This window comes from Ranitomeya variabilis, chromosome 1, assembly GCF_051348905.1.
Source record: "Ranitomeya variabilis isolate aRanVar5 chromosome 1, aRanVar5.hap1, whole genome shotgun sequence".
Lineage (NCBI taxonomy): Eukaryota > Metazoa > Chordata > Amphibia > Anura > Dendrobatidae > Ranitomeya > Ranitomeya variabilis.
In genome coordinates, this window is record NC_135232.1 from 283,063,449 (window position 1) to 283,076,292 (window position 12,844).

Here is a 12,844-nt window from a genome sequence, read left to right on the forward strand (position 1 = left end):
TGGCCATGGAAGCTAATACTGGTGTTGGTGTCCCCTACTAGTCTCAGTCTCCACCAGGTGACCGCTGAAGCCAATAAGTGGCCACTGTTCGGCTGCAGTGGTCGTGTTCTGTATGAGCCAAAAGAAACAGTCTCCTAGGTCTTTTTCCCGTCTTGGACAGAATGTGAACTTAGCAGTAAATACGTGTCCGCTAATTGTCAGCAGGGGTTACCTGATACCCCAGGAAAGTTACAGAATATTAGACTGTTCAAATTTAGGCATCGTTCAGACATCTGTTTTTCACTTTATGTCTGTGATCATGTCGCTGTTCACATGTCCGTGTTATCCTTTTCTGAACCAACTGTTGATCGTTGTAGAAAGAAGATAGTGTAATGTAATACATTGATTAAAATTGATCTTTGGATGGTCCGTATTCTATTTTCCACAAGGACAGCACTCGGACTGAGAATATGTTCATGTGAACGTGCCCCTAAGCCTCATTCAGACATCCGTTTTTCATGTATGTGTTCTATCCACATTCTTTACGGATAGAATATGTACCCATTAAAGTGTATGGGGATGTTTACATGTTCATGGTTTTTTTTGCGGATTGAGTGGCCTCAAAAAAAGCATGGAGACATGTCCATTTACTTCAGAAAATCACTCATGAAATACTGATGGTAAAAACAGACATTCTGACCAAGTAGTGATGGTAAAAACGGATATACTGACCAAACCCTGATATTAAAAACAGACACACTGACCAAGTAGTGGTGGTAATAACACATACACTTGTAAGAAGAGAGCCCGGATCGGGGGTACCTTTTTCACACTTTGGCTGGAACTGTCAGGACTGTCGCCTTTGTTGTCTGGGGGAAAGTTTAGAGACCCGAACCAACCTTTGCACTTGACAGCAGGAGGTGGAGTGATGATAAAAAGGGCAGAGAGCGCAAAACGGCAGACAGACATGTCGGGAAGACGCAGCGCGCGGCAGGGGAATGTAGGCACTCCTTCCTCTGAGCACCGTGACAACATAGGACTGCGCTACATTGTTCTGGCTGCTCTCTACAAAGACTGCGACCGGAGAACCGTTTTCCTCCCGTTGGCCCGTAATGCCCAAATAACTCTACGTCACGGGCCACTGTATAATGCGTGCGTGCCGCCTAAAAGAAACCGGGTGACTTATCGAGATCTTTAACCTTACTCACCCGCTTACTTCTGCCGGGCTCTGTCCAGCTCCGGCAGTACAAAGGACTGATCTTCTCCCTGTTACTCAGGACCCCGAGGCAGACATCGAGGACTCATCGTCACCGCCTGAAACCATTACACCAACACTTATAGGCCTGCTCCGCATCCATCCCGTGCTGACTGTGTTGGCACCTCCACACGCATCTGAGACTCTTCACTCTGAAGCCGGCGGACTGATAAGTTTACTAATATTGAACTTTTTCTATATTCTCCGTCCTCATTACCTCCTTCAGTACATTGAAAGTGTTAATACTACCTCCCTCAACCCTCCTTCCTCCCTGTGTGGAGTATATCCCTGTTACAGTAAAGTTTATCTTAACCCTTGCAATGTCTCCTATGCGTTACTGCATCCCGCAACCTGCTCACACACTGACCAAGTATAGATATTATAAAAATGGACACACTGACGAAGTTCTGGTGGTAAAAACAGACACACTGACCAAACTCTGATGGTAAAAACGGACACACTGACCAAGTACTGATGAGAAAAATGGACACACTGGGCAAATATTGATGGTAAAAATGGACACCCTGACCCAATACTGATGGTAAAAATGGACACACTGACCAAATACTGATGGTAAAAACTGACACACTGACCAAATACTGATAGTAAAAATGGACACACTGACCAAGTACTGATGATAAAAACGGACACACTGACCGAGTACTTATGCTAAAATCTAAAACAGGAACCAAATCCTGATGAAAAATGGATCCAAAACATTGATGAAAAATCGCTCCTTTTTTTGCTTAAAAGAACAGCTATGATGTCTGAACAGGTCCTTACAAAAGCCTGGAAAGCCCGTTCATTAGATTGTTAGTTCACATGTGATAATGTTCCTTAGGCTGGTGTCACACTTGCGAGTGCAATACGAGAAACTTGCGCGAGTCTCTCGCATCAATACCCGGCACTGCCGCCGGCACTCGGGACCGGAGCGTTACGCTGCATGTATTTCTATACAGCCGCATGCTCCGATCCCGAGTGCCGGCGGCAGTGCCGGCCGGGTACTGATGGGAGAGACTCGCGCAAGTTTCTTGTATTGCACTCGCAAGTGTGACCCCAGCCTTATACAAACAAGCCTGCAAACCCTATTAATAGACTTATACGCGACTTAGAATTCAGACCTCAGTTGCTGAAACGCCAGAAGTGTCAGTCATCATCATATTTCCCAGAATAATGAGAATGATAACTGACACGTCTGCAGCAACTGGATAATTTGCGATAGTGTACAACACAGCATGCCGGTCCATGGGCAGGTGTGCAGGATTTCCTTATACTTCTGACATCTGAAGACATTAGGACCTTGTTTTCTCCCTGGCTGGAATGTCTGCTTAGATCATTCCTGCAGTACAACTTGGACCTTGCTGTAGGGGCATGAAAGATCTCATGGCAGATGACAGCAGCAGATTTGCCTACATTGTGCTGTGAAATAGTAAGAGTTTGATGTCAGACAGCGACAGACAGTATGGCAAATGCCGCCGTGTGTGTCAAAGTTCAAAGAGCGCATCACTTTTCATTAGCTGCAGTATTTAATTTGTGTCCATCTGTTTAACCAAGGCAAATTCGCTTGTCTTTGTTTAGATTTCCGAGCGCTGCAAATGTAATTTTCTGGCCCGATTCCTCACTTTTGTTTCATTCTGGCTTAAGAGCTGCACAATAGTAATGGCAGTTAATGGAATAAATTCTGTCTTCTATCCAATTAATTAGAAATTGCCCTCCAATCACTGTTTGCTAATGGAAAGTAGATTAGATATTTATGTTCACAAATGTGCCTTGTCTCCTCTGATTTTAACTAATGCCATGTTTGTGGGGTTTCCACTAGACTATGGGTGCTCGACTCACGGAAAACAGACTACGATAATGATAACAGATATATGAGATATTGTAGCAGCTGTTCCTGCCTAATCTGGGATGCGAGATGCAGCTGTAGTACAGGTCACCACAAATGGAGGCGCTCTCTCATGGAAAAGAATGGTTACTACAATGGATTCATTCATATATTAGGACCTGTGAGGATGGAGCTGCACATGGACATGTGCCACGTAATAGTCACTCTGAGGCCGGGGTTACACGAGCGTTGACTCTCTCACACGAGAGAATCGGGGCAGTTATACTAATGACCTTGAATCAGACTTTGATCTATGTCTGAACCGAGTGTCAGTTTCCTGTGATCCGATGCTTTCTCATGAGAGTATCATATTACAGGTGTGAAGAAGATGGAAAATTTAATTTCTCCATCTTCTCCATTGTCTGAGTCCACAGATGTCGCGTTCCTGTGACACACTTGGATAATATTGCAACAGATTTCTGCAACAAAATCTGCTTCATGTGAATAATTCATTCTAAGGCGGGGATGCACGAACTGCGGCCCGGGGGCCACCTGCAGCCCACAATGCCATTCTATGCGGCCCCCAACCATATGGACAGAGAAATGCTTGTCTGACTAATTAACTACAGTATATGTTGGCAGCCACATACAGGAAAGCAGTGGCAACACCTGAGGAGCAGGGACTGGCAAGTACTAATGATGCCCTGTGTAGACATCTCTGGGCACCTCATATATCAGAAGAATGGGGGTCTCTAGACCAGTTTTGCACTCCAGAAACCAGTAGGACTTAGACATGTGGCCTTTGGTGTTCGCGGCTCAGTCCGTTGTAGTTTATGGAAGGTGTGAACTATTAGGCAGTAAGCAAACAACCCATAACCTATTGTAGAGACTGCTAAGCATTCATGACCTCTTCCACTTTAGGGTTAATTCAGACAAATTTTAACAAAAATTTCAAAGCGGATTTTACTGCAAGCCCACATTAAAATAAGCTTCTTATTAGTTTTACTTTAGTAGTTTAAACTTTTTGCGGGGTTGTTGGTGGAGGAGGCACTAGCAGCATTGTTCAGCGCCCTGAAGAGTGATTCTTACATGGAGCTGAGCTCGTATCGGGACCAGCACTTCAAGGGTAACAGAGACAATCAGGAGAGGCTCCTGAAGCAGGGCTACACTTTATATGTTGGAAATCTGTCATTCTACACCACAGAGGAGCAAATCTACGAATTAGGCCGGCGTCACACTGGCGAGTTTTACGGACGTAAGAGCGCAGAAACTACGTCCGTAAAACTCGCATTACATACGGCACAATTATTCTCAATGGGGCTGCTCCTATTAGCCGTATATTACGGTTCAGTATTATACGGCTTTCTACGGCCGTACAAAATCGCAGCATGCTGCGTTTGTCAGCGTATTGCGCAAATAATACGCCAATGAAAGTCTATGGGGGCGAGAAAAATACGGATTCCACACGGACCTGCAGTGTGACTTGCGAGAAATACGCAGCGGTGTTAGTGAAAAGTCGGTAATTCAATTGCCGGCTTTTTCCTTCTCCTTCACAAACCCGACAGGATATGAGACATGGTTTTCATACAGTAAACCATCTCATATCCCCATTTTTTTTGCATATTCCACACTACTAATGTTAGTAGTGTGTATGTGCAAAATTTGTGCACTGTAGCTGCTAAAATAAAGGGTTAAATGGCGGAAAAAATTGGCGTCGGCTCCCGCTCAATTTTCTCCGCCAGAGTGGTAAAGCCAGTGACTGAGGGCAGATATTAATAGCCAGGAAAGGGTCCATGGTTATTGGCCCCCCTGGCTACAAACATCTGCCCCCAGCCACCCCAGAAAAGGCACATCTGGAAGATGTGCCTATTCTGGCACTTGGCCACTCTCTTCCCACTCCCTGTAGCGGTGGGATATGGGGGTAATGAAGGGTTAATGCCACCTTGCTATTGTAAGGTGACATTAAGCCAGATTAATAATGGAGAGGCGTCAATTATGACACCTATCCATTATTAATCCAATTGTAGGAAAGGGTTAAAAAACACACACACACACACACACACATGATTAAAAAGGATTTTAATGAAATAAACACAGCGGTTGTTGTAATAATTTATTGTTCTCGCAATCCATTTGCAAACCCTCGCTTGGCAAAATAATAAACGCACAAGATACATACCTTCTGATGTCAGATCACGTCCCACGATGTAATCCATCTGAAGGGGTTAACTAATATTACAGGCAGGAGCCCTTCTAAATGCAGCGGTGCTCGTGTCTGTAATCCCCCGGCGAATGAATGAAATGTAGGTCATTGATCTACATTTCCTTCAGTCGCGGTGATGCGCCCCCTGGTGGATGTCCTCATATGACCTGGAGCGTGGGAAAAAGTTCCCAGGCTGCAGTTCATGAGAACATCCACCAGAGGGCGCCTCACCGCGACTCAATGTAAGTACAGATCCAGCTTTCCTTTCAGCACCCGGGGATTACAGGCACGAGCGAGTGGTTTATCGCAGCTCGTGCCTGTAATATTAGTTAACCCCTTCAGATGGATTACTTCGTGGGACGTGATCTGACATCAGAAGGTATGTATCTTGTGCGTTAATTATTTTGCCAAGCGAGGGCCTGGAAATGGATTGCGAGAACAATAAATTATTACAACAACCGCTGTGTTTATTTCATTAAATTCCTTTTTAATAATGTGTGTGTGTGTTTTTTAACCCTTTCAAACAATTGGATTAATAATGGATAGGTGTCATAATTGACACCTCTCCATTATTAATCTGGCTTAATGTCACCTTACAATAGCAAGGTGGCATTAACCCTTCATTACCCCATATCCCACCGCTACAGAGAGTGGGAAGAGAGTGGCCAAGTGCCAGAATAGGCGCATCTTCCAGATGTGCCTTTTCTGGGGTGGCTGGGGGCAGATGTTTTTAGCCACGGGGGGGCCAATAACCATGGACCCTCTCCTGGCTATTAATATCTGCCCTCAGTCACTGGCTTTACCACTCTGGCGGAGAAAATTGCGTGGGAGCCCACGCCAATTTTTTCCGCCATTTAACCCTTTATTTCAGCAGCTACAGCGCTGAAATTTTGCACATACACACTACTAACATTAGTAGTGTGGAATATGCAAAAAAAAAGGGGATATGAGATGGTTTACTGTGTGTAAACCATGTCTCATATCCTGTCGGGTTTGTGCAGGAGAAATGAAAAGCCGGCAATTGAATTACCGGCTGTTCACAGATATCGCGCTGAATGAAATCTAAATACAGAATATATATATGTGTGTCTCAATGACATATATATATATATATATATATATATTGTATATATGTTTTAATGAACATTTGAGCACATAAATCCATTAGATGTCGGTTTTGCAAGCCTGCGCGAAAATCTCGCAGTACGGATGCCATACGGATTACATACGGAGGATGCCATGCGCAAAATACGCTGACACACCCTGAGTACGGATCACTATTTTGGGAACATTTCTCCGTATTACGGCCGTAGTACGGACGTATAATACGTGGCGTATTGTCTTACGCCAAGTGTGACGCCGGCCTTATTCAGTAAAAGCAGAGATGTGACGAAAATGGTCATGGGCCTCGATATGTTAAGAAGACGGCGTGTGGGTTCTGCTTTGTTGAATACTACACCAGGGCAGATACAGAGCAAGCCATGAGGTTTATTAATGGTGCACATCTAGATGACAGAATCATCAGAACAGACTGGGATGCAGGATTTAAAGAAGATAGACAGTACGGACGTGGGAAATCGGGTGGTCAGGTTAGAGATGAGTACCGCCAGGATTATGATGCAGGAAGAGGTGGTTATGGTAAAATTGTACAGACATTTTGAAAAACTGAAGATCTTTCCAAGACGTCCAACAGGAGTTTGGTCTTTAACCAGTGATTTCTATGAGAAGCTTTTTTTTCCTGTAGTGTTTTTTTTCCATTTTCTTAGTTATCTCCTGAGCACTTTTTCATCGTTTTTGTCTCTCGGTAGTTCTTAGAGACATCCATTTGCCTTGTATCGTAAAGTACAAGAGTGACTTCAGAGAAGAAAATGACTGAATAATGGTCACCTGACTTCTTTTAATGGTTTAGTGCCTTTGGAAACTGAATATATGTACAGCAAGTCATTTGATAGAAATTGATCTGTTCATTTTTTTTTAGGAGGATTTCAGAATGGATCCTCCTGACCAAGTTGTGTGCACATACCCTGCGTTATTGTCTCAACACCTTGGCACATGGTTGTCTCTACACCTTGGCACGTGGCTGTCTCTACTCCTCGGCACGTGGTTGCCTCATGTTCATGGATCTCTGCCAGCCACATTCAGATCAGTAAGACAGTCTCAAAACGTTCTGCCACTAACGTGCGAGTCCTGTTTACACAGGAGGATGCACGGCTGAGAACCATGATCTGTTGTGCTGTACAACAGATCATTTCACCTGATGAGCTAGCGCATTTCTCGTTCATTGGGTGATCGGCAGCCTGTTTACATGGTATGATAATCGTGAAATGAGCATTGTTAATAACACTTGTTCACGATTGTCTTGCAGTGTAAGTGCCCCTTTAATGTCATTCCTTATCTTATATAAGCCATAAATATAATAAAATATTTGATCTAATTGTGTTTTTAGTTATAGGAGTAAACTGAAGTACCGTGATGAGATGAATGATAGTACAGGGTCCTACCAAGCCCATGCAGGTGTTGGGCCTCCATGTAAACTGTGGCAAATACCTTCCCAACGCTGCTTGCCCTCAGAATAGAACTAGTTGTGCATTTCCTTCTGCCCAGCAGAGATAAAGCATGGGACTTTTATTGTGATTACTATGGAGCATTTATTAGTTTTCCTTCCCCCGAATATTGAGATGTGGTTATTCATGAGTTATGATGGGATACATTTTTCACATTGTTAGGTTGATCTCTGTAATCTCTTGTAGAGCTGAACGAGATGAAGGATCAATACAGCATTGGGGCAGCGCTCTCCGGTCTGTGAGCGTCAGCAGAGTTATGGCACCTACTGAGGTCATGTCTGCAGCAGGGTGGATTGATTTAAATCACGCCGATTTAAATCATGATTTAAATCACGATTTAAATCAAAAGATTTTTTTCTATTTAAATCGGATCGATTTAAATCATGATTTTAATCATGATTTAAATCACTGATTTAAATCAAAAGGTTTTTTTTAATATAAATCACGATTAAAATGAGAAGTGAGAGCAGTGCGCATGTGCGCCCATAGTTACACGGACGAAACTAGGGGCAACGATCTAACGCCAGGGTGAGGGGGGGACCCCAAAGTAAGTAAAAATCTTTTTTGTTTTACTATATGGCAATAGGTAGGTGTTTAAAAGCAGCATGTCTTAATTGTATAAACTATTAATAGCCTCCACATTTTGTTCATACTGCCCCTTTAATTCCACACTTCTAGCTTGGTTTCACTTTCTTTTGGTTTAGTTTCTTTTTCCATTCAGTTGACATGCCCAAACTTGTTGGATAGTCAGCATCCTACAGAAACCTCTGGAAGAGCATGGCATTGTGAATGTTACACATATACAGCCTTTATTCTACTGAGTTAAACAACTCAGCTTTATCTCATGATGGAAGAACCTTTGGATGGTAAAATATTTTCCTCAAAAAGCAGTTTATTGAAAAAAATCCGATTTAAATCAAAAAAATCCGATTTAAATCAAAAAAATCTGATTTTTTTGATTTTTTTAAAAAAACATTGATTTTTATCCACCCTGGTCTGCAGCGACTACAGCCCCCAGGTCTCTTGTCTAATAAATGCCATATCATGTGTCAGATGGAACTCGGCAAAAAAAGTTTCTTACAGAGAAAAAATAAGACGTTTTCAGTTTATTCTTTCTTCGTTATATGTTGTATGTTACACCACCTCCTGAATATTGATAAGATGATTTATTGCTAAGTTGTTGAGATGGCAAAAATCTATGGTTCCGAAAATGCACAGCTTTTACAATTTACAGCAAGTCATTGTGCAGAATTTATTACGGATTTCACCCAGTGCCACAAAATTTGCAGGTAACAAGTGAAGAAGAGCGGAAAAATCTGCAGCAAATCTGCTTCATGTGAATTCTGTCCGCTGTGTTGTGTAAAAAATCTGGATCTTTCTGGATCCTGTTCCATCAGCACGAGAAACAGCCTTCATCATGTACGCATGGGACTTGTGGGATTTTTTTGTTGAATGCCTATCCTTAGGAAAGGTCATCAGTGTCTGTTCCGTGAGGTCGACACATGCCACCCCCCGGTGGCGCCAGACAGTGGTGCACAGCACTGCTTCGTCATCTGTATAGTGGGGGCTGCACATCCGCTCCCTATTCTAATCGATAAGGGGTAGATGTGTAGTACCCGGCCTCGGACACTATGCAGTAGACTAACCAATGTAATTCCTCTCCTACTACTGATCATTGGGGGCGCCGGGTGTCACACCTCAACCAATCAGATATTGATGACATACCCTAAGGATAGCCTTTCAGCGTGAAAGTCCTGGACAACCCCTTTATAGTTCAATGCTGAATCTGGAGGAAAATCAGTATATTTACAGCAGGATGCAGAAACCTGATTTTTGCATCAAGACCTTATTTCATGTGACGGGCTCAGTTTTCTCAGCCAATACGTATATAGTGTATTGTTATATATTCTATTGTTTGTATTGTTGGCTAATTATTTACCGCTAGAACTTTTTTAAGATTAAGAGATTGGAAATATAATAATGCAGATGGTATGGTCTTCACTGGCATTGTGTAGGCACAGTAGGTCCAGGCTTAGCTATTCTCATGATACATACATTATGCTCGCTTATCTTATTGCTCATGCAATTTAAAGCCTGCAGTTTCTATTGTAAAGCAATATACCGAATACTGTCTCTCTCCACACCGGCCGCGTATCTTATTAGTCTCGGCTTACCTGTCTGAGCACAATTGGATCGGACACAGTGACACTGATTGGCAGACTGGCGCTTTGGGGTCCCCTTAGGGCCGGCATTGATGGCCACATCTACACTGTATACTGAAATGTTCCTACTTATCCTTAGCTACGAATTTTACTCTATTTTGTATTGCACGCAAAATAAAAGCTGCAAAGTCTGTAGATGCTTGATTAACATTGATTGCAAAGTTACGACTATGATGAAGAAGTAAAGCGCTACCCGGGGATCATAGCAGTTATTACGCTTTTGGTTCATTGTATTGATTTGTTCTAGTTTTTCATACTAAGCAATGTACGGTGAATAAATATTAGATCAGAGCTGGCTGGCAGACAGACGTCGGGATGAATGCATCACTTTGGGATGGCAGGAATGAGCACAATAGTTTCTTCAGCAGTATAGACCGTATTAAATAAATCTTAGAGGACAGAGTAATTAAGGACAGGGAGACTTTTATGATGTCACTCAATACGATTCCATGAAAGGGCAACAGTGTCACATGAATCTGCCACCGTCCTTTTAATAGCAGAGATGGTCTGTGAAGGTGTCAGTAAGGTCACTGATAAGATTGAAGTATAGTAACTGACCCGGGCTCATACTGAATTTATATGGACTATTATTGATTGAAGGTGGAGCTGATAAATGTCAGATTCAAGTGAACTACTCCATTTGTTCACATATATAAAGCTGGAAAGGGATGACAATAGATTTGTATTGCACAACCGCTATAATGTTATGTATCAGGCCATCCAAGTCAAGGTCAAACACAGATTACAAAACATTTCATTATTTGACTCTTACAACGGCTATAAAAACCTAGAGACCCAATCAGGATGTTGGAAATGGAATACATAAAGTCCGTATCCAGCCATATGTTTGCTGACATTTTGTTTGGTAAAATTCTGATATCAGATGTTTATGAGTTACGATGTATGAGGTCTGCTGTGATTGATAAGCCACATCCATTTACACTGCGGGTATTGCCCCTTTTCACTGACTCAGAAGCTTCTTACAGATTTGTCTTTCTTAGGGTGCTTTCACATTGTGTTTAGGCGCCCGTGCAGTGACCATGTCAGGGCCTACGTCTGAACCCCCCACAAAATAAGATTCCGACGTATGCACTGGTGGGGCCATAAATTACACCGGTGCTGACAGAGCAACTGTGCTCTCTGACGTGCATCATGTTCGGGCATATACGTCTACTGGAGGCGGACACCTTAATTATTATCCGTCATTTACTGATTTTAAAAATACTTCCATTCTACATGTCCTACATGCTTTAGTTTGCTGACAGTCTGTTTCTTTCTTTCTAGGCATACTTCAGACAGGGTGTTGCCCTCCAGTATCTTGGTCGCCATGCAGATGCCCTGGCTGCATTTGCATCTGGGTTGGCGCAAGATCCAAAAAGTTTACAACTATTGCTTGGAATGGTGGAGGCTGCAATGAAATCCCCAATGAGAGGTAAGTAGTAGGAACCTCTATAGCAGTCATCCATATGGTCCAGTTTAAAGTAGTGAGTAACAAACACGCACACATTCATGCACTTTCGCACAGACACACTCATATACACGCACACATTAACGCACTTTCACATAGACACACACTCACACGCACACACACACACACACACATACACGCACTTTTACAACACAGACACACTCGCATACACACATTAACCCACTTTCACACACACTCACACATTCTCTTACTTTCACAGAGACACACACACACACACACATATTCACGGACTTTCACACAGACACACAGGCACACACATTCACGGACTTTCACACAGACACACACATACATTCTCTTACTTTCACACAGACACACTCACACGCACACACATACACACACACATTCACACACTTTCACAACAGACACACTCGCATACACACATTAACCCACTTTCACACACACTCACACATTCTCTTACTTTCACACAGACACACACACACACACATTCACGGACTTTCACACACACACACACACACACTCACACATTCTCTTACTTTCACACAGACACACTCACACGCACACACATTCACACATTTTCACACACACATACACACTCATGCATACACACATTCACACACTTTCACACACACACACATTCTCTTACTTTCACACAGACACACTCACACACACACACACATTCACACACTGTCACACACACACACACACACACACACACATACACACTCATGCATGCACACATTCACACACTGTCACACATACACTCACACACTGTACTATCCTGCACTTTACTGAAATTCTGTATTCTCCCCATTCGCTCTCATTTTATCTTCTTATTCATTGCTTTATTTCTCCTGTACATGGCCTCATAGAACCCATTCATACAATAAAAACACAAAACGCTTTAATTGTGGATAAAAATGGCCGTGTAGTTTATTTAGGGTTACATAAATTAATTAATCACCAATAAATAAACTCCATAAATTATAAAACCAAAGTACCAAACTTTTCCAATAAACCAATCCACCCAGACATGGGTGATTTTCCCACAAGTAAACTACACGACAGTAAAATTACAAGAATTCAGGGGAGGGAGGGTGGGGTCTTCTTTATCTTCTTCCGCTGACAGAATGACCAGATACCACAAAACAGGTGTTTATATATTCAAAAAAAGAGCGGCAAAGCTGCTTACAGCCAATAGAAAACCGTTACAATAGGCACCAAACATACCAGAAAAAACTGGATAAAACCTATACGCTATATTTCTTTCAGGTTTACGCGGGGGGGCTAACAGTATATTATGTACCTGGATGTGTATTAATGGTTACTAATGGCTTATTCCACTGTAC

At 42.7% G+C, this 12,844-nt stretch overlaps 1 protein-coding gene, 1 long non-coding RNA gene and 1 pseudogene across 4 annotated transcripts in view; 2 read left to right on the forward strand and 1 right to left on the reverse strand.

Moving 5' to 3' along the window:
• Window positions 1–1,296, reverse strand: part of LOC143793933 (uncharacterized) — a 32,710-nt gene extending 31,414 nt beyond the window's left edge. Inside the window, exon 1 of the long non-coding RNA XR_013220340.1 lies at window positions 1,188–1,296. This is a non-coding gene — a long non-coding RNA (uncharacterized LOC143793933). The remainder of the gene's footprint in view (window positions 1–1,187) is intronic.
• Window positions 1–12,844, forward strand: part of TTC28 (tetratricopeptide repeat domain 28) — an 806,054-nt gene that overhangs the window by 381,838 nt on the left and 411,372 nt on the right. For all 3 annotated transcript variants that reach the window (XM_077295116.1, XM_077295125.1, XM_077295135.1), the window contains one exon: window positions 11,333–11,480. In XM_077295116.1, coding sequence (XP_077151231.1) covers window positions 11,333–11,480 — 148 coding nt within the window. The remainder of the gene's footprint in view (window positions 1–11,332; window positions 11,481–12,844) is intronic.
• LOC143793624 (nuclear cap-binding protein subunit 2 pseudogene) lies at window positions 1,555–7,271 on the forward strand (annotated as a pseudogene).